The 24,118-nt window shown below is 53.1% G+C and overlaps 1 protein-coding gene across 2 annotated transcripts; it reads left to right on the top strand.

Moving 5' to 3' along the window:
* Nucleotides 1-23,977, top strand: ADRB2 (adrenoceptor beta 2). 2 transcript variants are annotated; one of them, XM_041397528.1, is made up of 2 exons: nt 1-1,353; nt 20,895-23,977. In XM_041397528.1, the coding sequence occupies exons 1-2, from the start codon at nt 180-182 to the stop codon at nt 20,927-20,929; spliced, it is 1,209 nt and encodes a 402-aa protein (XP_041253462.1). In that variant the 5' UTR covers nt 1-179; the 3' UTR covers nt 20,930-23,977. The 2 variants fall into 2 exon arrangements, with proteins under 2 accessions (XP_041253462.1, XP_041253461.1); XM_041397527.1 differs by lacking the exon at nt 20,895-23,977 and adding an exon at nt 1,699-2,328.
* Nucleotides 23,978-24,118: the final 141 nt, after the last annotated feature.

Raw genomic sequence — 24,118 nt, 5'->3', positions numbered from 1 at the left:
TGGGACACGGGCTGGGACACGGGCGGGACGGGAGCGGAGCGGTGCCAGGCGCCCCAGCCCAGCGGCCCCGCACCTGTCCCGCACCTGTCCCGTATGCGCGGCTCCCGGAGCGCCGCCGCGGCTGCGGAGCCCTGAGCGGAGCCGAGCCCTCCCCGCCGCCCCGGGGTTGTCGCCGGGCCATGGCCGCGGCGGGGACAGAGCTGCCCGGCGGCAACGCCAGCGCCAACCAGAGCGCCGCCGACCCCACGGTGTCGCGGGACGTGTGGGTGGTGGGCATGGGCATCCTGATGTCCCTCATCGTGCTGGCCATCGTCTTCGGCAACGTGCTGGTGATCACGGCCATCGCCCGCTTCCAGCGCCTGCAGACTGTCACCAACTACTTCATCACCTCGCTGGCCTGTGCCGACCTGGTCATGGGGCTGGCCGTGGTGCCTTTCGGCGCCTGCCACATCATCATGGAGATGTGGAAGTTTGGGAACTTCTGGTGCGAGTTCTGGACCTCTCTGGACGTGCTGTGCGTCACGGCCAGCATCGAGACCCTGTGCGTCATCGCCGTGGACCGGTACTTCGCCATCACCTCCCCGTTCAAGTACCAGAGCCTGCTGACCAAGGGCAAGGCGCGCGTGGTCATCCTGGTGGTGTGGGTGGTGTCGGGCCTGACCTCCTTCCTGCCCATCCAGATGCACTGGTACCGGGCAGACCACGAGGACGCCATCCGCTGCTACCAGGACGAGATGTGCTGCGACTTCTTCACCAACCAAGCCTACGCCATCGCCTCCTCCATCATCTCCTTCTACCTGCCCCTTGTCGTCATGGTCTTCGTGTACGCCAGGGTCTTCCAGGTGGCCAAGAAGCAGCTGCAGAAGATAGACAGGAGCGAGGGGAGGTTTCACACCCAGAACAAGGAGCAGGAGCAGAAAGGAGGAGCCGGGCACCGCCGCTCCTCCAAGTTCTTCTTGAAGGAGCACAAAGCCCTCAAAACCCTGGGCATCATCATGGGCACCTTCACGCTGTGCTGGCTGCCCTTCTTCATCGTCAACATCGTGCACGTCATCCAGGACAACATCATTCCCAAGTACCTGTACATCCTCCTGAACTGGCTGGGCTACGTCAACTCTGCCTTCAACCCCCTGATCTACTGCCGCAGCCCCGACTTCAGGTACGCCTTCCAGGAGCTGCTGTGCCTGCGCAGGTCCGCCCTGAAGATGTACGCCAACGGCTACTCCAACAGCAACGGCAGGAGCGACTACAACGAGGAGGACAACGGCTACCCCCTGGCCCCGGATAAAACCTGCGACTTGCTCTGCGAGGAGGGCTCCTTCCCTCGCCCCGAGGACTTTTTGCACGGCAAAGGTACTGTGCCCGGCGGGGAGGGTGCTGGGGGCTCGGGCGGGGGTTGCACAGAGGAGCCTTTGCAAGGAAAATCGACCTCCTTTCATAACAACAGTGATTCTTTTTTAGAGAGTGCCTAAAAACTAAAAGCTGCGAGAAATCCCAAACTCAGACTCTGCAAAGCAAGGCTGGCCCCTGGCAGGGTGGAGGGGCTGCTGGCAGCCCCCCTGGTTCGGGGCACCAGCCGGGGGTCTCTTAGCGGGGTGGGGGATGCCAGGCTGTGCAGAATGCTCGTCCTCGGAGGGCCTTTCTGGCCGTGGCCGGGACTGAACTGGCCTGGGACTGAGCTACCTCATGACCTTGCAGGGAGCTGGGAGCGGGGCTGGACCCCCCTGCACCGTGGGACTGCTGCCGGTCCCCTTCTCACAACCCCGCCGGTGGCTGTGGGAGCCCTCCAGGCCAGGAGGGCACCTGGGGCGGGGGTGGAAGGATTGTCCAGCCCGGGGCACTTTGCAGAGGTGGCGAAACTCCTGAATTTGATCTGCGACAAACCGGCGGGGAAGGGATGCAGGCAGCGGGGCGGGCTCGGGGCTGCCGGCTCTGGGACTGTTTGATCACCGCCCAGAAACTGCGAATGCTCTCTGGGGTTTTGTTTTACCAAGACTTTCTGTAGGGGAAAACCCCCAAAAGCAGTGATAGAAATAAACGGAGCGTTTGCCTAGAATGTGAGCCTGTGACTGTGGCACTCAGGAATGTGGCACTGGGAAGTCGGGTGACACGCGGCTACAATCACAGCCCAGCCAAAAGCTCGTAAAGCGCCCGGTTTGTTTAGCTGCAAGGCTCAAATGACAGCGAGCCCGGGGAGGTGGGGCAGGAGAACATTTGGATTTTCCGTGGCACCGTGGCTCCGACCGCGGGACGGCTGCAGGTCGCTTGGGTTTGGTGTGGAGGGGTTTTGTCCCGTGTGCCAGGCTCTGTCAGGTGTCCCCGGGCAGGGTGGGCTGCGGGACAGGACAGGACAGGACAGGACAGGACAGGACAAGACAGGACAGGACAGGACAGGACAGGACAGGACAGGACAGTCCCTGGCTGGAGGGGAGCAGCGATTTGTGTTGGGGGTGCACCCCGGTGTGACACGCTGGACCCGCGGCCGGGAGGGTGTGCAGTGCGGGGTTCTTTCAGGAATACTCGGGAAAAGGGCAGGAAAAACTCCCGGGACCTCTCGGGCCGCCGTGTCCCGGGGGATGCTCGGGGGATGCTCGGGTGTGCGGACCCCCCGCATTTCCACGCACCGCGGGGGTGTTGGTGGCGTTGTCGCTGTCGTTGTGGTCAGTTTGGGGGTGAGGGGACACCTGGGTGCAAGGAGCACGCTGGGGACATTGCTGCTGCGAGGTGTGGGGACAAACTGCCCGAGCTCTCACACCCCTCAGGGCAAAAAGGGCTCTGGGAACTCCTGCTGCTCCTTATTCTGTTTCCCAAAGTGCTGCTGATCCTGCCTGGGAAGGAGGAGAAGCTCTAAGAGCCCCGTCCTCCCCAGGCGCTGTAACTGACCCGGCTCCTCTTGTCCCCTGCCCAGCTCAGCACTGCAGCAGGGACAGGGAATGTGGCTTTTAACCCAGTCAGGTTTGTCCCAGTGAAGGATGGACCCATCCAAGTTAAAGGAATTCAGTTCCTCCAGGAGAATGCTGTGGGAAACGGTGTCAAAGCTTAATTAAATCCAGGCTGGCATCACCCACAGCCTTTTCCTCATCCATGGAGTGCCCACCCTGTCACAGGAGATCAGGTCCCTATTTTCCAGCTCAGGGGGTACCTGCAGGACAGCTGGTTTTACTGTTAAACACTGAGACCAGGAAGGCATTGGGAAGCTCAGCCTCTCCCTCATCCTCCCGCAGGGGTGCCAGCAGTGCCCCAGGTGCTGGGAGGGTGCGGCCAAGGAAGGGTGCGGTGACACGGTGACATTTGTGGCCTGAGAGGCCGCAGGGCAGCCCCGGGATAAACACGAGCAGGCGAAGGGCAGGAGCGGGGCTGGCAGGCAGCGCTGCTTGCTCCGTGCTGCACGGGCACCGAGAGCCCCGAGGCTGCGGGGTGCTGGGGAGGAACACTCGGTGCAGGTACACACTCGGTGTAGGAACACACTCAGTGTAGGTACACACCTGGTGTAGGAACACATTTGGTGTAGGAAAACACTCAGTGTAGGTGCACACTCGCTATAGGAACACAGTGTAGGAGCACTACTCAGTGTAGGTACACACCTGGTATAGAAACACTACTCAATGTAGGTACACACTCGGTGTAGGAACACAGTGTAGGAACACACTGGGTGTAGGAAAACACTCAGTGTAGGAGCACACTTGGTGTAGGAACACTGCTCAGTGTAGGTACACACTTGGTGTAGGAAAACACTCAGTGTAGGAGCACACTCGGTGTAGGAACACTACTCAGTGTAGGTACACACTTGGTGTAGGTGCACACAGTGTAGGAACACAGTGTAGGAACGCATTCAGTGTAGGAACACACTTGGTGCAGGTACACAGTGTAAGAACACACTCGGTCTAGGAACACACGTGGTGTAGGTGCACAGTGTAGGAGCACACTTGGTGTAGGTGCAGTATAGGAACACTACTCAGTGTAGGTACACATCTGGTGTAGGAACACACTTGGTGTAGGAAAACACAGTGTAGGTGCACCCAGTGTAGGAACACTACTCAGTCTAGGTGCACACTTGGTGTAGGTGCACACAGTGTAGGAACACAGTGTAGGAACGCATTCAGTGTAGGAACACACTTGGTGTAGGAAAACACTCAGTATAGGTGCACCCAGTGTAGATGTTTGGGGTTTATTTTCACAAACAGGATGGGACTGCTGGGGTACATTCTTTGAGCTTTCATTGCAGCATCAGCCTCATTGCATGGCTGAGACAATGAAAGATGGTAAAAGCTCGTGTACAGTCAGCTTACCTTTATTAATTCCCACAGACCCCACCCTGGGGCTCAGGGGAGGGTGAGGCCCCAGCACAGCAGAGAGGGAGGGCAGAGATTTCAGTTCCCAAATGCCCCCAAATGTTTGAAAATAGGTCAGGGATTAGGAGTGTGGAAAGGAGAGGCTGCAGAGGGAGTGGATGTGTGAGCAGCACATGGCTCTGCCCCCTCTCTCCCAGCTGCTGGGCTTTGCAGAGCTTATTTCAGGTTTATTTACTACAAGGGCTGTGTTTGTGCCACTCCAGGAGGGCATGGCCAGGCAGCCTTCACTCACCAGCATCTCTAGCCCTTGTGGTGTAGAATCACAGACCCTTCTAGGCTGGAAAAGGCCTTGAAGGTCAAGTCCAGGAATAACCCAGCATTCCCATTGATGCAGATCCCTCTGCAGAGCTGTCCTGCCCTCCAGCAAGTCAACATTCCCCTGCAGTTTATGAACTGAGTGAGGATGTACTCAATCCCCTCATCCAGATCATTAATGAAGATATTAAACAAGACTGGCCCCAAACTGAGCCCTGGGGACACCTCTGGTGACTGAGCACCAGCTGGATTTATTCCATTCCCACACTCTGGGTTTTGTAACCCAGTCAGGTTTGTCCCAGTGAAGGATGGACCCATTCAAGTTAAAGGATTTCAGTTTCTCCAAGAGAATGCTGTGGGAAACGGTGTCAAAGCTTAATTAAATCCAGGCTGGCATCACCCACAGCCTTTTCCTCATCCATGGAGTGCCCACCCTGTCACAGGAGATCAGGTCCCTATTTTCCAGCTCAGGGGGTACCTTCCTGAATTCCAGACAAACCCTCTGTCCTGCCAGCCTTGTTTTCTCCCCTGCTGCCTCATCCAGCACACGAGCACAGGCTTCTCCTGCACCTTTAATTCCATCCCCAGACCCCACAGACCAAGGCAAGGCTTTGTCCCTCCCTCTGCCAGCCCTCTGCCTCCCGGTGTTTATTTTCCCTGGGTGATGAATCCATTTCCCAGGGAGATGGCTTTATGAGCACGTTCATTCCTCTGGCAGGAGGGAGCACAGCCCTGCTCTCTGCTCTCTGCTCTCTGTCAAAGTGCCACCCTGAGAGCAGCAGGGCAGGTTTCCTCACCAGGCAGTGTCCCTGGGCTGTGGGGATGGAAGGAGCACCTGGGGAAGGTGCTGCTGCTCTTGTCACAGCGTTCCCCCCGTGTCCCCCTCCCCAGCTGCACTGAGGCAGCCCCTTGGCTGACCCTACTCTTTGGTAACTCCTGCAATGGGAACAGGACCCAGAGAGTTCTGCAGCTTCAGGGGAGCACAGAGGGACGGGCAGTGGCACTCCAGGCTCCCTGAGATCCGTGTTCTGCAGGGTGAGGGATCCTTTCATCTCTGTTTTCGCACTTTGCAGGGTTTTTCTGCTCCGTGGCCACCTTGGCATCTCCTCCCTGTGCAAAAACCTGCTCCAGTGTGAAAGCTTGGCTCTCTCTGAGACTTCAACCCAGCAGCCCCAGCATTTCTGCCCCTTGTTCTACTTTTATTGGAGCTCTTCTGAAAGCAAACACCAGCACTAATCTCTCTTGCTGGGGGCAGAGAGAGCAGAGTAGAGGACACAGTCTCAAGCTACGTCAGGGAAGGTATAGGTTGGATATTAGGGAAAATAATTTTCACTGAAAAAATAATAAAGCACTGGAATTGTCTTCCCAGGGAGGTGGTGGAATCTCCATCTCTGGTTGTGTTTAAAAAAGGCTGGACATGGCACTTAGAGCTATAGTCTAGTTGAGGTGTTAGGGCTTAGGTTGGACTCGATCTTAGAGGTCTCTTCCAACCTCATTATTCTGGGATTCTGGGATTCTGGAATTCTGGGATTCTGGGATTCTGTGATTTTACAGTGAGCACAGAGCCCGGGCTGTGAGGATGCTGGGGCTTGGCTACACCCTCACATCAACACATTTCTGTGGGGCACCAGCTGCACCCACAGCCACCTGGAGGTGCTTTTTGTCATTTTCCAGAGCGGGGCAGGAATATTCCAGCAGCACTGGCTCCTGGGAGATGCTGTCCCCACAGCAGACCTTGTGGCACAGCCCTTCCCTGTTGTACCCTGGTGTTTGCCTGGCACAAACAAAGTCTCTCGGGGTTTTAGGGACACAGCCCAGCTCTAGACAGAGCTGGAAATGCAGTTTGCACAGCTTGGAAGGAGATTCTCTCTCCAGGACAACCTCCATCCCCCTGGATTTGGCAGCAGGAATTGCTGTGTGTAAAGGTGCTGAATCAAGGACAGTATTTAAGGGGGCACTAAGATTTTTTTTTTTTAACTTTCTCCATCATTAAAAAAAGTGGATTGGCTGCTTCTCCATGCATGCAATTTCAGTTTTGCCATTTTCCCTATGGCAGGAGCATCCAGCTGAATTTCTGTGCAATATTGCCAGTGCCAGGGAGAGTGGATTGGGAAATATTCACTTGTTTCCTGTCCTTGGTAAAGACATTTTTGCACAAGTGCACATATAAATACATCTGCATGTATATATCTATTATCTACATACAGCAATACACAGAGCTGTACATAAACAAGGAAATGTAAAGGGTTTGCTGTGCCAGGTAAGTACAGAGATGAAGATCTGTATGTTCAAAACTCCGAGTATTTATTGCAGGTCCTATTGACTGACGTGTTGAAATAAAGAGGATTTATGGGACTTATGCTGTAGTCAAGTGTCCTTGCTTAAAGCCATTTCTGCCATATTTCCCAACATCTTCCCTGTGAATCCTTCAGGGCTCATTAAAGAAAACCAACACCTCAAGGAGCAGGGAGGAAACACAGTGTGGACAAAAACTTTATTATTATTATTATTATTATTATTATTATTATTATTAATGTTATTAATAGTATTAATAGTATTTAATGTTACAATTGTTTTATTTTATTTTATTTTATTTTATTTATTATTCCAGTGCTTTCAGCCCTGGCAGGAGAGGGGGCTGTGGGTGCTCAGCACTCTCTGGTTTTCCCCTCTCCCATCAGGATCTGCAGACAGGGATTCAAAACCCACCTGCTTCTCTGTTTGGGCTGGCAGCAGTGGGTTGCTCCCGTGCCCCCGTGGCAGCTCTCCCAGCAGCTGGCAGGGTTTAATCCTCTGCTGCTGCCACCAGTGCCAGCATTCCCTGGGGCTGGGAGAGAGCTGCAGCTTCCCCAGCTGTGCGGGTTTGGAATTTGGGCTGGGAGAGGGTGAGGAGGTGACTTGTCCTGCAGGAACGGGGTGGCAGCAGCAGGTTGCTTCATCTTGGAAAAGCTCCTGGAGGTGTTTCTTTGGAGAGGCACCAACCTCCTGGCCTGTCCTCGGGTGTCCTGATGTCCCTCCTGCTTCAGGTGGGGGTGAGGAAAGAACAGGAGTGATGCAAAGCAGGATGCCAGCCCAGAATGTGGCAATGACAAGGATTTTGTGCCCTTTGTGCCGCTTAAGCCCAGGATGAAGCCTTGGCAGCTGAGGACACTGTGCCCTGCACATTTTTGAGGTTTCTCCTTTCCAGAAACAACAGCAGGGAATTGTGTAGCCGGGACAGGGAGGTTGCACCAGGCATTTCCTGCCAAATTATAACAATTTGTGCTTTCAAGGGATGGAGAGCCCCAGCCATGGCTGACTGCAGGAGGAAAAAATCAGCCAGGCCTTCAGCATCCGTGGGGCAGCAGCTGCTGCCACCCACCTTTCCCCATTCCTGTTAAAACTGGACATTCCTGACAGGGAATATTTCACCTGGAAAGCTGGTTGGGTTTAAGAGGTGCTCAGAGCCAGGCCTGATTGCCCCTGAGGGTGCCAGCAGCCCCTCCTGGCTCTGATCCTCCAGGAATGCCAAGGAAAGGCCTCAGGGAGCCGGAGGCCAGAGCTGCCAGCAGCCCCTCCTGGCTCTGATCCTCCAGGAATGCCAAGGAGGGCAGAGACTGAGGGCTCACGGACACAATCCACAGCAAGGGGATGTCCCAGCCCTCAAAACAGTCCCACAGTGGCTCTGCAGCCTCAGCACAAACAGCAAATGGCCTCTGGGGAGGCCCTGCCAAGTCCTTTCCCCCTCATGTAAATATTTTTTCCTCTTAAGTGTATGTGAGTGTGAAAAACCTCTCTTTCATCTTTGTTTTTTTTTTTTTTTCTCCCTGGCTGAAGGAAATGCTTGTTCATCCCTGGGTGGGAACAGCTTCATCTTGATACTTTGCAGCTGAAGCAAGAAGCACGCTGCTGAAAACATTTCTTATCACCCCCAAAGCCACACTGCCGTCAGATTAAATGGTGCCTGTCAGGACATGACCTCCTTGGTGGCTGTCGCATGGAGGTCCCATGGGACAGCACATTGTGAGGCAGCCTTGGAGAAGACTTCAGAAGCAGTGCAAAATATCCCTGGGGTTTCAGGATTCCAAAGCCTGAAAGTCCCACCCTTGTATTGGACACATGAGTGGAAATGCGTGGCTTTTTTTTTCTGAGAAAAACTGGAGACCTAAATAAGTTTCTTGCAGTCTGGCCTTGAAATCAAAGGTCTCGGTGGGAGCTGTGTGTGTTTTCTGATGGTGGTGGGGAGAGGAAGTGTGTCTGCACACAGCAGAGCTGGTGGCACCCCCAAAATATCTGTAGGGGACTAGGCTGGGGGAACTGGGTCAGTTCATGGGGGAATCTGTTCTCACTGCCCAGAGCTTTCCCCCCTCTCCATTCCCCTCACCTGCCTGGGAAAGGCTGGGATCAGGCTGTCACCCCTCTGCTCCAGCCCTCGAGCTGAGCTCTGCCTCATGAGAATCAGGAGCTGCTGCTGGTGGTGGTTTTTGAGAGGAACAGTGTCAGCAGCACGGCCAGCCCTGCAGGAGAGAACGATGCTGAGATAAACCTGAACCAGCCTGGCCTGGGGCTGGGGCCTCAGCAGAACCCAAATCCTGCTCTGAGCTCTGCCTTGACACCAGAGTGTGTGCTTGTGTGCAGGATCTGTGTTTGTGTGCAGGATCTATGTTTGTGTGCCGGATCTGTGTTTGTGTGCAGGATCTGTATTTAAGGACAGGATCCGTGTTTCCATTCAGGATCTGTGTTTCTGTTCAGGATCCACATTTCAGTGCAGGATCTGTGTTTCTGTGTAGGATCTGTGTTTCAGGGCAGGATCTGTGTTTCTGTTCAGGTTATACATTTCAGTGCAGGATCTGCATTTCTGTGCAGGATCTGTGTTTCTGTTCAGGAACCACATTTCAGTGCAGGATCTACATTTCTGTTCAGGGTCTCTGTTTCTGTTCAGGATCTGTGTTTCTGTTCAGGATCCACATTTCAGTGCAGGATCTGCATTTCTGTTCAGGATCTGTGTTTCAGGGCAGGATCTGTATTTAAGGATAGGATCCGTGTTTCTGTTCAGGATCTGTGTTTCTGTTCAGGATCCACATTTCAGTGCAGGATCTGCCTTTCAGGGCAGGCAGCCTGGCTGGTGCCTCTGCCCTCCCACGTTGGCCATTCCCCCGTCTGCTCCCGGAGGTTTGGGAGATGATGGTTGCCTCTGGAATGAGCAGTAGCTTTGCTTCCTTCTTGCTGCCTGCCAAGGCATGGCTGGGAGGGCGTGGGGCAGGCGTTCCTGTCATTCTGGAGCCAGGGATGCCTTTGGGGTGAGTGTGTGACAGGTATGGAGACAAACCAGGACAGCCGCCCTGTCCCCTGCCTGGCCTCGGAGATAAGGAGGTGGGAATGGGGAATCACAGAGCCACTGAGGTTGGGAAAGACCTCTCAGAGAATCCAGCCCAACCTCTGCCCACTTTGCCAGCCAGAAGAGCTGAAGGGGAAATGGGGTTTTCCCAGTTGGAAGGGTTGTGGGAAGGGGTTGGGTCCCTGGGGTGCTGCTGAGCTTTGGCATCAGCGTCGCTCCCAGGGGTTTTGCTGGTCTTAATTTGCTCTTTATTTGTCATCCTGGGGTCTCCACAATGCCAGGCAGGAGCTGTGGTGTGTTTGGAAGGGACAGGTCAGCGTTGTCACCTCTGCTGGCGTGTGACCAGGGCTGTGGCCCTGCTATTCCCAGTGCCCCTGGGAACATGAGCTGTCACTATCACTGTCACTTTGCTGAGGTGGCTGATCCATGGGCAGCCCCAGAGGATGAGTGGAGAGGCCCACAGCTCACTGTGCCCCAGGGAATTCCAGACCTCCCACGGGATGGGGGCCTGGGAGGGACCCTGGCTGAATTAGGGCTGTAAACCATGGTCCAAATGTCCATTTTTCAATGGGACGCTTCTGAAATAGATCCTTTGTTAATAATGGAATAGGTTTTTCTTCCCCTGAAGAAAGACTACCTTGATTAGGCATTGCAAAATTCAGATGATTTTCAACATGCATTGTTACATTTTTCAGGTGTTTGTTCTATTCATTACCCAGCCCACAAATTATTGCAAGAAAAATCAAGTTTTAGAGAAAAAACACATGCTAAGTGAGGAACCCTTGAGTGTCATAATTAACAGGAGCACTTGGAGATGGGGATGTCTGTCCTGTGTCTGTGTGCAGCCCTGGAAAGCAGCTGCCTGGGCAGGAATTGTGCTGCTGCTGCCACACACGGGACTCAGAAAGACCAAAATGTCCCTCCAGGCTTTCTGTGTGACTCCTCAAAACCTCAGTCCTGTCTGAGGCTTGTCAGTGGCAGGAAGAGAGAAAGGCAGCGTGAAGGTGTCACCCTACTCCGTGCTGACAAACAGCAGGGCCCAGATTAGAAACAGCCCTGTGCCCTGGTGACTCACAGCCCAGCCCGTGCCACCTGCCACGGCCCCTGCCAGGACCTGCCACTGCCTCCTGCCCCTGCCACTGCCCCTGCCAGGACCTGACACTGCCCCTGTCACTCCCCCTGCCAGGACCTGCCACGGCCCCTGCCAGGACCTGACACTGCCCCCTGCCAGGACCTGCCACTGCCTCCTGCCCCTGCCCCCTGCCAGGACCTTTGCTGCTTTTGGGGGTGGCTGTGAGACACGAGATCTTCCAGGTCACAGAGCTGCATCCCCAAAATCCTTCACTCCCAAAGTGCAATCCTTGACTGGCAATAGCAGAAAACCATTTTGTGCTGTATTTCTTTAGGATGAAACCCTTCTCTTCCTTTGCCACTTTTGGGGGTGGCTGTGAGACAGCTGCCACCAGATCTTCCAGATCACAGAGGGGATGAGACTCAGAGCTGCACCCCCAAAGGATCAGACACAATTCTTCACTCCAGAGTGCAATCCTTGCCTGGCACTATCCGAAAACCATTTTATGTTGTATTTTTCTAGGATGAAACCTTCTCTTCCTTTGCCACTTTTGGGGGGGGCTGTGAGACAGCTGCCACCAGATCTTCCAGATCACAGAGGGGATGAGACTCAGAGCTGCACCCCCAAAGGATCAGACACAATTCTTCACTCCAGAGTGCAATCCTTGCCTGGCAGTATCCGAAAACCATTTTATGTTGTATTTTTCTAGGATGAAACCTTCTCTTCCTTTGCCACTTTTGGGGGTGGCTGTGAGACAACGAGATCTTCCAGATCACAGAGGGGATGAGATTCAGAGCTGCACCCCAAAATCCTTCACTCCCAAAGTGCAATCCATGCCTGGCAGTAGCAGAAAACCATTTTATGTTGTATTTTTTTAGGATGAAACCCTTCTCTTCCTTTGCTGTGTTTGAAGGTGGCTGTGAGACACAGCCACCAGATCTTCCAGATCACAGAGGGGATGAGACTCAGAGCTGCACCCCCAAAGGATCAGACACAATCCTTCACTCCCAACATGCTATCCATGCCTGGCAGCAGTAGAAAATCACTTTATGTTGTATTTTTTCGGTCTTGAGTAATCCTAACCTAGAAGTGACTGCAGACCCTGCCAGCTTGCTGCATTAACCTCGAGCACCTGCTGAATTCTCTTCCTCCTCCTGCCCTGATGGAACAGGTTGTGTTTGCAGCAGCTTTCCTCCTTCCCTGGGGTGATTCATCCGAGGGTGCCTCAGTTCTGGGGAGTGGAGAAAGGATTGCATCAATGCAAATGGGGCTGGACAGTGCAGGCTGAGAATGGCAATTCCTGCACAAATGTTAAATCTAGGAACAGCCAAGCCAGGTCCACAGGCTGAGAATGGCAATTCCTGCACAAATGTTAATTCTAGGAACAGCCAAGCCAGGTCCACAGGCTGAGAATGGCAATTCCTGCACAAATGTTAATTCTAGGAACAGCCAAGCCAGGTCCATGCTGGGGCTTTGCTCGAGGAAATAAATCCCCCGTGGGTTTAGCCAGGAGTTCCAATTCCTTTTTGTTACAATTAATAAGAGAAATTTATTAATTTCTGAAGGGATTCTCTGCTCTAGTGCAGACCCAGGGATGGTTTATCCTGCTCAGAAGTGGCCTGGAAATTTTTCAGGCTGTGTCTTTGCAGAAGGAAGGGGTTTCCACTTCTTCCTTGGATAGAAGAGTCTGGGACAAGGCAGAGGAACATCACCTCCTAAATCTGTGTCTCCTGCCCCACCCCGCTTCCCCCCACAGGAATCCTCACCCCATCCACGGCTCCTTCAAAGGATGGTGATGGGAATAATGAGCACTTTGTTGTTAATAATAGAGGCAATCTCCAGATGAGCTGCTGAGGGATTAAAGGGTTGCCGGACTGGTTTTGGAGGTGAGAATAATGGAGCTGAATAAATGTGTGGAGCTGAATAAATCCCACCCGCTCCTCCTTTCATCTTCCTTACATGGAAGTCATTGAAGTTTGGCTTCCAGTAATTTATGGGAAACTCAGTTATCATTCCCACAGCCCTCTTACTGATTTCTGTGCACAAAAACCACTCTCTCATTGCACAGCACAGGGGTTTCGGGCATTTTATGTGATCCTGAGCCCTGCTCTGTCCTCCTGCCTTTGCAGTGAACCCTGGAACCACAGGGCCAGGTGTGGAGGAACCAGACAATGTCACCCAGCTCTGGAAAAAGCGGGGGTCCTTCAGATTTCAGTGCTGTCATAACTGTGAAGCTGATTTAAAATAAAACATGCCTGAAAATCTCCCATATCAGACCCTCAGAGGGATGTAGTGAGCTCCTTGGACACTCCTCCCATTCCTACAAGTCTTGGGACCACCCATTTCCAAATGAGGTTTCAGGTGACAGCTGAGCTTCTCAACCTTCCTAAAGAGGGAAATTACAGTAAATGAGCGACCAAAAGGAAACCCTTGTGTCACCTTAGCATCCTCCCCTTGCCATTTTGGCACATCCCTGCACTTTTCCTTTGCAAGGAGTGTGTGTCTGGTTTCCAGCCCCATCTCTGGGGGTCAGGAGGACAGGCTGGGCTGGCTGCTGTGCTGTGAGCTGGGATTTGCCCTGGAAAGGGTGGGAAAGGCCACCCCAGTGCTGCTGCTGGCAGGGGCAGGGAAGAAGGGCTGCATCCATCAAGTGCAGCAGGTCACCGTGACTTGGAACCATGAGATCAGCACCAGCCCAGCTCCATCCCGCAGAGAAAGCTTTTTATATCTCCCTGGGAGATGCCAACCATTTGCTCAGGCCCTGCAGAAGGGGCTTGCCAGGGAGCAGAGCAGGAGACCCCAGCCCTGGTGCTGTCACAGGAAATAATACCATGTGGACAGGCTGCTCTCTCGAGGTAAAAAAGGCACTTTTAATTGCTGACTCCAACATTTACAGATTTCCAAAAGTGACTCAGTGGACTGGCAGGTGACAGTGCCACCTCTCCAATGACACTGGACAAACCAGCAGTCCATCAAACCTCTCCTCCTCCACAAAAGAACACAAAGCAATAAGTGATTTACATAAAGCGTGTGAGAAAGTTCGCTACAAGGACGTAAACATCAGAAGGCTTAGAAAAACTTAAAAAATCAGGGCGACAGGAGCTGGGCTCTGGGAAAACAGGCTGTGTTTGCCCAGGTGTGATGGGTAAACAGCCCTGGGAGCCTGGCCCTGCCTGGCTGCTGGGTGTTGTGTCTGCCTGCGATAGCATCAGCACCCTGCTGCCAGCCCAGCTGGGCTTTGCTGAGCCAAACTTGGTGTGAGCCCAACCGTGCTGGAGCCTTTTCCTCACCGGTTCAGCCCTGGGAGTGTTTACCAGGCCCTGGCACAGCTCCTGTGCTCCACCCTTTGATGTGGGTGAGAAGAATCAGGGGAAAAAAAAAAAAATAATCGGGATTTACTCTCACTGAGTAGCAGCTAGTGCTGAGTGAGCGATTGCCCGAGGCGATTTTGGGGATGAGGTTTAAGCTCTGGAGCGGCTTTGGAAGTAGTTAGTGGGGATGTGTTGCACAAGAGGCCGGCTGGGGCTCTGTCCCTCTCCCTGCCCTCTGTAATTGTGCATTTCTGACCTGCTGGTCACTGACTGAATGGATGGAAGATCCATGAAACTCCCCAGGAGCAGCATCCTCCAAAATCCAGCGATTTAACCACGAGTGCAAGAATTGCCATTCCTCCAGGCTGAAATAAATGTGTTTGCTCTGGGGTTACTCCAGTGGGAAGGGAGAAACAGGGACAGCTTGAATCCATGGAGTTTGAATCCATGGAGTTCTGTGAGGAGGGGATGGGAAGGAGAGATGATGGATGCTCCACCTTGAGAAGAGAATTTCTGAGGGGCAGAACACATTGCTCAGGCTTCAAGAGAAGATTTTCTTCTCGTCTTCAGGTGGGAGACAGCAGCACGAGCAGATGGAGAGGATATCCCTGGTTTTTGTGCTAGGAAGCAAAGCCCTGGCTGAGCACTCATTTTCCAGGCTCTGTTGGACTTCCTAGAACACAAATCCTTCTGCATTTCCCCCTGACGCTGAGATATTTTGCATAAAACAATCAAACTGACCACCCCAAATCCATTTACAAGTTTTCCAAGAAATCCTTGGAGCAGTCAGAGGAAATCAGAGCTCAGGGCTGAATTCCACAAGCGATGACGCCGAGTCTGGGGAAGGATTTTCACTGCTGGAATCCAAATGTCCACAAACGCTGCTTTCTTAAAATGTGGGATGTTTTTGGTGTGGATCCCCTCCAGGCATTCACAGGCACCTGCTGATAATCCCACTTCTGTCAGATCCCTGGCTCTTTCCCATCTGGAGGATCATTGCTGGCTCTTTTCTTGGGAGGATTTGGTGGTGTCTCCAAGTTTTTGACTTCCATGGCCTCCTGAGCTTGGCACACAGCAGTGCTCCTGCCTCTGGGTTTCACAGAGCTGCAGGAACTGGGAGGGAACCCTGGAGATCATCCCAACATCCCAGCAGAATCCCCTGCTCACAGCAGGGCCAGGGAGAGCAGCTTGCTCAGAGCTTTGGGCTTGGATTGTGGCAGGAGGGAGCTGAAATCCCATCCCAGATCTTCCTTTGTGTGGAGTCAAAGCAGGTGGAGGACAGATTCCAAAATTCCATCTCAGATCTTCCCTTGTGTGGAACCCAAAGGCAGGTGGAGAATTCAAAATTCCATCCCAGATCTCCCTTTGTGTGGAGTCAAAGCAGGTGGAGAAGAGAATTCAAAATTCCATCTCAGATCTTCCTTTGTGAGAAGCCCAAAGACAGGTGGAGAATTCCAAAATTCCATCTCAGATCTTCCTTGTGTGGAGTCAAAGCAGGTGGAGGAGAGATTCCAAAATTCAATCTCAGATCTTCCCTTGTGTGCAGACCAAAGGCAGGTGGAAAATTCAAAATTCCATCCCAGATCTTCCTTTGGGTGCAGCCCAAAGGCAGGTGGAGGAGGGGATCTGTTCCTGCATGGAGAAGGTTGTTTTGCCCATTGTTAACTTGTTTGGCTTGGGTTTAAGCCCTGTGTTAGTTGGAATATCTGCAGAGGAAATTGGGTGTAAGCCAGGCTTAGGGACAAGTCTACACTCTGCTGGCATCACTCCAAGAAAAGGAAATTACAGTGCCACAAAGCAAGGGGAAAGCATTGCCTGCATTGGTTTAGATGGGATTTTGGGATTAAATCCTTCCCTGAGAGGGCTGGCCCATCCCTGGCAGTGCCCAAGGCCAGGTTGGACAGGGTTTGGAGCAGCCTGGGACAGTGCAGGCTGTCCCTGCCATTGCAGGGGTGGCACTGGGTGATTTTAAGGTCCCTTCCAGCCCCAGTCATTCCATGATTCTACCCCTGCTCCCTGCTCCCTCTGTTGGGAGCAACATTCAGTCTGTTCAGTGATTCAAAAACCCCACAAGACCCAAAGCAATCAGTGTCCTTCCACTTCCCCAAAACTGAACAGAAGGAAAAAACCCTCAAAAAGCTGGGACAAGGGAAATGGGATGACAGATGTTGCTTTGCAGCTGTTCCCAACCTGACTGCTTTCCAGAGGTACTTGGAAAAAAAGAAGTCCTTCAAACCCATCACTTGACGGGGACATTATTTCTCAGCAAAGGAGATGAAAATCCAGGTTTGGTGTTTAGGAATGGGACTGCAGCAGTGTGGGAGCCAGGGATCTTCACTCAGGGAGGTTTGAGTGATATCCCAGTGCTGGGAGCTCCTGCAGTGGGGGTTAAGGGCACAGAGCACTTGGATCTTCAGAGAAGTTTGATACCACAGCCAGCATTAGAGATGTGGAGTTAATTTGGTGCCTGGCTCCTGGGGAAAGCTGGACACGTGCTAAGAAATAACTGGGAATTTGTGTCCCAGTTTGGCTTTGTGGCTGCTGGACCAAAAGCCCAGCTGGGCTTGGCACAGCAAACTGGAAGGGGTGAGCTGGAATTTTTCCTTTCCTAGATAAAAGGGATCATAAACCAGACTAGATTCTGGGATTGGGACACTCTAGAGTTGTTTTTTATGCTACACTTTGGCTTCTTGTGAGGCATTCACAGGTTTTTCTTTTCCCTTGAGCTGTGCAGGAGCACCTGATGGTTCCTCTCCTGTTGCTGAGCCCCGGGATTCCTCTCACACCCTGCACTTGGAGCAGATGCTGTTTAAATGTTCCAGGAGGAGCTGTTGGCAAATGGGGGATGACAGGTTGCAGAAACAGGATAAAATAGCAGGAGTTTCCAAGGAAAGCTTGGAGAGGCAGGAAAGGAAAGGGGGACAGTCTGGAGAGGAGCTGTGCCAGGCTTGACTGGGTTGTGAGACCCCCGTGGAGGTGTAGATTGTGCAGGGCAAGGCTGGCAGATTTTCCTGGTTTCTGGAGGGCTGGAGCAGGAAATTCTGTCTTGCTCTGCCCTCATTCCACCCTGAATCCTTGGATTGCTTGGGGAGGAGCTGCTCAGCTGCCTTGCAGAGAGCTCCATGTCCATGGACATCCATCTCCCATGGAGATTTCCCAGGGTACAGCATTCAAATGGAGTGAAGCAAATATAAAATTTATGGAATCAGAGACTCCCAGAATGGTCTGGCTTGAAAGGGACCTTAAAAATCATCTCATTCCCCCCCTGCCATGGGCGGGGGCAGCTACAACTATCCCAGGTTGTTCCAAGCCCCAACCATCCTGGCCTTGGGCGCTGCCAGGGATCCAGGCGCAGCCACAGCTGCTCCGGGCACCCTGTGCCAGGGCCTGCCCCCCCTCCCAGGGAAGGATTTCTTCCCAACATCCCATCTAACCCTACTCCCTCTCAGTCTGAAGCCATTCCCCCTGTCCTGTCACTGCTGTTCCTGCTGATTTGCAAAACCACTTAGTGCAAAGCACTAAGACAATCCACAGGGAATTTGTTTTCCTCTTCATCCTCTCCTTGACCCTTTAGGAAATGTCCCCTGGGAGCCATTTCAAGCTCCTGCCGTGACTCTGTGGCAGCAATCCATTCCCATTGACTGGAAAGGGAATTCTGACTTTCTCATCAGCTCTCCACCCGGTGCAATGGCTGTCCTTGAGCCTGGGATTAATTAGGACTAATGACCAAAAACATCATCATCAGGCTTCCACCTCTCTGAGGACTGTCCTGAACCAAAAGAAGGGAACATAAAGGAGAGGATTCCCTCTGGGAAGTTGTTAATAGGGCTGTGCATCCCTGGCTTTGTGGGATGTGGCTGATCCATCCTGCTGAATCCAAGATTCCCACAGGTGACCAGGCGCCGCTCAGGACCAGAGGCTGCAAGGTTTCCTCAGCCAACTTCTGTTTTCAGTATTAAGCTTTGCCTTGTGAACCTTGAGGAATTCAGCTCCCAGGGCAGAGGAAATGTTGGAAGGGGTCAGGCGAGCTGTGCTCCGTCCGTGTCACTGGGAGCAGCCAGCAGCATTCCAGGACAACATCTGATTTTGTGCTTTTACGAGGCAGATGTTTGGGAGAAGGGCTGTGCTGTTTATTCCAGCTGCCATCTCCCAGCCCCGCTCCCTCCGCGCGCGCTCCCGCCCGGAGCCCATAAATAAAGATTCTTGGGATTATGCCGCCGTTTGGGCTGCCCTGCCTCCCATCAGGGCCTGGACAAGCTGCAAACCCCGCTCCCCCTGCACCTCGCTTTTACAGGGGAATAAATCAGGGAGGGCTAAATCCTCTCTCAGTGACACGAGGATAAACGCGGGATGGCCGCGCTGACGTCGGCGCCGCGCTGGAATTGAGAAGGGGAGTTTGATTCCTTCATTTCGGAGTCGTGCTGCTGATTTACTGCAAAGGAGCTCGGGCTCAGCGTGTCCTGGGACTGAGCAGCAAGGCAGGGCTTGCTCTGGGATGCCGGGCTGATGGCAGAGCAATTCCATGGATTTTGCTGGAACTGATTCACAGAATTCACAGAATCACACGCAATCACAGAATTCACAGAATCACACACATTCACAGAATTCACAGAATCACTGGGTTGGAAGAGACCTTCAAAACCATGGAGTCGAGCCCAGCCCCAACAGCTCAACTAAACCCTGGCACCCAGAGCCACATCCAGGCTTTGTTAAACACACCCAGGAATGGTGACTGCACCACCTCCTCAGGCAGCCATTCCAGAACTTTATCACTCTTTCCACAATAGGTGATGGAAATGAGTTGCAGCTTCAGCACAGTTTGGGCCTCAAAGAGGTCCTCAATGAAAGGAAGGATAAATCCTGTGTAAAGTGATTATTCCCGTTGGCTGACCCTCTTCCAGGAGAGCCCCAGAGGGATAAATCCCACCCTTTGGCTCAGAAGCAGTGGGTGACCTGGGTGACCTGAGGGTGACCTCAGGCTGGACCTGGGACCTTCTGAGAGTCACCTGGAGGAGCCTCTCTCAGCTGGAAGGTGCCCATGGAGGTGCAGTGAGAGGCAACAGGACATGGTCCCAATTTTCCCACCCGTTTGGTTCTCACTGAATGACTGCTCATGGTGGAGTTTGCCAGGAGGGGAACCAAACTGGGATTATTGCCATGGAAGCTGGAGATTGGGTGGGAAGCTGATCCAACGGGGCAGCAGGATGAGGGCTTTGCACTTCTGTGTCCTGTCAGACTGTGTGGCTTGGATGTGGAACACCACAAAGTCATTATTGTGGTCATCTTGTGTAAGATATCCAGAAACATCGACTTCCTTTGTTTTCCTGGGAAAAGCCAAACCAGGATCTCAGCCCTGGAGGGATGGGGGTGATGAGCAGCACCACCATAATGAGCAAAACTCTCTAATTACAACAGCAGCAATCAAACCCCAGTGGTGAGGGATGCAGAGCTGGACACGGAGCCTTGCTGAGCTCTGTGGCTCCATTTTCTGAACAAAAAAATGGAATTATTTTGGAGTATCCACTTTTCCTTCCCACTTGAACCCCACAGGTGGCTCTGCTCTGGGAGCTCTGGGAAGGGTTCAGGTTTCCTTGGAAGCTGACAAGCACCATCTATAGGATTGCTGCAGAAGAGGCCTCGGGCTCCCAGCTGATCAAAAAGGGCAGAGGAGCTTCACTCCGAGTTTCCAGATTTGTTCTGGAAAAACTCCAGCGTGCTCAGCATTCCACAGTGCTCAAAGTCACAGCTTCCCTCATCCATCCCTCATGGCTGGGGGGATTGTCCACCCTGGACAAACTGCTGCTCCTTGGTCCCCTGGGGGATTGCTGCCTGTGGAAATTGCTGGAATTGCAGAGCTGGGATTATTTCACACAGTCATTTTCTAAAGAGCTCATAATCTGCAAGATTTCCACTTTTCCTCGGGAATTGTAGGGACAGGACAAGGGGGAATGGCTTCAAATCAACACAGGTGGAATATTGGGGAAGAAATTCTTCTCTGAGAGGGTGGAGAGGCCCTGGCGCAGATTGGGAATGAAGAAAGAAGGGAAGAAGGGAGCAAGGAAGGAAGGAGGGAGGGATAAACACACCTTGCAGGGCAGATGGAGTACAAATAATGTTTTTGAAGAGATGCTGGCAAGGGACTCTGGTGCAAATCATCCCTGTCACATTGGAACTTCATCCTTGATTTGCACAAGAAATCCAACTCCAGTTTGGATACCCAGAATTATTCTGAGAGAGGCATTGTGTTCCCAAAGAACAGATATGGGGTTTTTTTCCCTCTGTGCAGATCCTTTTTGGCTTTAAAACTGTTTTCTTCTCCTACACACACAGATGATAATCTTTTACATGCCCTTATTAAAAAATATCACTTCCAGAAAATAAAAACACTGGCATATTCTGTACTTGTTCCTTTCTCTATCTCTGAATTAATTTCCCATTTTTTCATCTGACCTGTCAGTCATTTCATATCTCCACAATCAAGGAAAGAGGTTTAATCTCTCTCCTGGCTTTGACATCCGAATCCCTCCTCTATCCCAACCTCTCCGTGCTAAATTAACGCTCTTTTCCTTTCTCTATGTTCCCCACAGAGATCCCTGGATGTCCAGGAATGGTGGAGAGCTGAATGAGCCAGCCTCTGTTCCTCACCACCCTGAGCTCGTGAGGGCTCTGCAGAGATGGAGTGGGAGCACGGCCTCGCTTCCCTGAGCCGGGGCACGCTGTGGGAAGTGACTGCCCTGGCTAAGGTCCTCATCCCAACCCATCACCCACCACGCAGCACCTCCAGGAGAAGCCGGGCAAGGACAACCAAGGGACCAGGAGAGGCTCTGAGAGCCTTGGAGGACACCAGGAAGCCACAGGAACTGAAGGAGGGGATGTCCAAAGCATGACAAATGGCGCCAAGGGTTTTTTTCCCTTGGAAAAGCCTTTCCAAAAGGGAGCAGCAGGGTCTCCAGCTGGTTTGGAAGAGGCACAGCCACGTCAGGAGCCCAGCAGGACGTGCTGATGGCAGCCTGTCCACCTGCTGGGTGGGGATCCAGGGGAAACAAGAATCTGTCCAAGACCAAGAGAGAGGAGCGTGGAAGATTCCTCTGATTTATTCTGTGCTTGTTTCTCCTTCTGGTGTCTTCTCTGTCTACCTCTTCTCCTCTAGAGAGCACGGGGGCCCTGACTGTCACCAAGGAGCAGAAGGATTGGCACAGGGCAGGAATGGGGCCTTTGTTCTCTCCTTGCTCCAAAAAAATCTCCAACTGTCCTGCCTTGGAAAGGCTGGGACCTGGCAATCCTTTTCCTTGCAGGAAGTCACATTTCAGCAGGACCAGCCACCCTTGGGAGCCAAGATTTCCCACCTGAGGCTCAGAACATGGCAGGACATCCATCCCTCTCCTGCAGCTGTGGGAAGGAGCACACCGAGCTCCTGACTTTGGAAAACTCACTGAGCAGAGAAAGAGATGGAGGGACTTGTGGCCTCAGGCAGAAAACAGCAGGAAAAAACTGGCTGAAAATCATAAAAAACCTTGAAGTGGCAGGTGCTGGCCCAGCTGCAGCTCTGTGGTCACTGAGCTGCTCCCAGACCTGGGCAGGACATGCTGGTACTGAACTGTGGGAGCCCCATCTCAGACCTTCCCTCTCGGGCTTCCAGCTGCAAAACCTTTTCCCTCCAGTGCAATCCTATTTATTTATTTATTATCTCGCTGCTTGATGTGAAGCTGCTAAAGGAGCCCTCTCCCCACAAACAGCCAGCCTGTGTGAGGGCACTGAGCAGAGGGGCAGCTCACAGGGACAACTCCTGGTGCAGGTGTCCTGCTGTGCTGGGGGGGTCGGACTTGGTGGTCTTTGAGGTTCTTTCCAAGCAAACCCACCCTGTGGTTCTCTAAGATCTGAAAAGGATGTCCCATCCCTGGAGGTGTCCAAGGATGGGTGGATGGAGCTCTGAGCACCCTGGGGTGGTGGAAGGTGTCCCTGCCCATGGCAAGGGGTGGAGCTGGGTGAGCTTTAAGGTCCTTCCACTCTAGGATTCAATGGACAGGGGTTGGGCACACGAGGGAAGAGGAAAACTGAGACCAGGAATGCTGGTCTCAATGCAATTTGGATCTTTCAAGGACTAAAAGCATTTCATTCCCACCCCAGCTGGGAATAAATCTTCAGCTGGGCAGAGCTTTGCTGGGAAGGACAGAGGCTGCAGGAGCTCAGCAGTGCCCCTCTATCCTGACTTTCTTTGTGCAGGGCCATGAGAATTGCTCATCTGGGGGGCTCTCAGGTGCCCTGCTGCTCTCCCACAGCTTTCAGGATACCCTGAAATCCCTTGGCACAGCTCCCAGCTGCCCTAGGAGAACCTGATTTGTCCCTTCCCTCTGAAGAGCCCTGCCAAGTCTTAGTCCAAACCTTCTGAAGGGAGATATTTCCCACCAAAAACCTGTTCCTCAGAAGATTCCTGGCTGGCTCCAGTCCCTTATTCTGTACTGGAAACACAGTTCTTGGGGTTGTTTGCAGGTTAGGGGCATGGCTGGGGTTGTGGCATTTCTCTTTCTCCCCAGTCCCTGATGTGCCAGAGCAGGTACAGGAGAGGAAGGGAAGAACTTCAATCATTTGCCAGCCCAAAGGCAGGGACCTGCCTTGCAGAGCTGTCCAAATCCATCTGCCTGCCCCTTCAGGCTTGCTCCAGGGATTCCATCCTCTGCTGGATCTATTTCTGAGTGCCCTGACCCCGGGGTTATTGTGCTGTCCCCTGGGAGGTGGCTCCGTGCTCCACAGCAGGAGCTGCTGGGAGTTTCCCACCTGCGTTTGCTCCTGGAAACTTCATTCCATTTCCCCTCGTGCTGCTCCTCAAGCACCTGCTGTTCATGTTCTCCTGCCACCTCACCAGGGCTCCTCTTCCCCTCCCAAGACCCTTCCTGGCTCCCTGATTGCTGCTGTTCCCTGTGCTGAGCTGGTCATTAATGAGAATCCAAACCCAGCCCCTGGCAGCCCCTGGCAGTGCCCAGCTGCTGTGCCAGGTCATTAATGAGAATCCAAACCCTGGCAGTGCCCAGCTGCTGCTCCCTCCCTCGTTTGGGGTGCAGGGAAGGGGCAAACGGAGCCAAAAGGGATCAGTGTTGGCACTGAGCACTCGTATCCCAAAATATCAGGAAGAAATCCTTCCCTGTGAGGGTGGGGAGGCCCTGGAATGGATTTCCCAGAAAAGCTGTGGCTGCCCCATCCCTGGAAGTGCCCAAGGCCAGGTTGAACAGGGCTTGGAGCCACCTGGGATAGTGGAAAGTGTCCCTGCCCATGGCAGGGGTGGGAATTAAATGATCTTTAATGAATTAAACGATCTTTAATGAATTAAATTATCTTTAATGTCCCTCCCAACCCAAACCATTCCAGGACTCTGTGATCCCGTGGGGAGCAATCCCTGGTAGGGACAAGTGCAGGGCCAAGGCCCAGCTGAGCAGAGCCTGAGCTCTGGCAGTGGGGATGCTCCAGTTTTCCCCCTGGGAATGGGAACTGTGCTCTGCCCTGCCTGGGAATGCCCTCCACAGGCTGGAGCTGCAGCCCTGCATGGCAGGAGAGCTGCAGGGGGCTGGGGGCACACGGGGGGCTGCCCTGGGGAGCTCTGGGTGCAGCTGGAGGGTCCCAGCTCTGCTCCTGTCACCGAACAAACTGTTCCCACTAATAAAGAATGGAAAGTGCTGCTCTTCCCACTCTTCTTTTTCCCAGCTGGCACCAGAGGGAGGGGCTGCCCCTGGCTGGTGGGAACACAGAAATGCCAGGGCACTTTGGGAGGGGCTGTGGCAGCCGAGGGAGAGGCTGGATGCAGTCAGGAAAACCGGGG

This window comes from Onychostruthus taczanowskii, unplaced genomic scaffold (genome assembly GCF_017590055.1).
Source record: "Onychostruthus taczanowskii isolate IOZ18803 unplaced genomic scaffold, ASM1759005v1 scaffold14, whole genome shotgun sequence".
NCBI lineage: Eukaryota > Metazoa > Chordata > Aves > Passeriformes > Passeridae > Onychostruthus > Onychostruthus taczanowskii.
Note: the sequence above shows the minus strand (reverse complement) of the source record. Positions and strands in the feature narration are given on the sequence as shown.

Coding starts and splice junctions, on each gene's coding strand:
- ADRB2 (XM_041397527.1), top strand. CDS start 180: ATGGCCGCGGCGGGGACAGAGCTGCCCGGCGGCAACGCCAGCGCCAAC. Junction 1,354..1,698: donor GGACTTTTTGCACGGCAAAG/GTACTGTGCCCG, acceptor ATGACCTTGCAG/GGAGCTGGGAGCGGGGCTGG.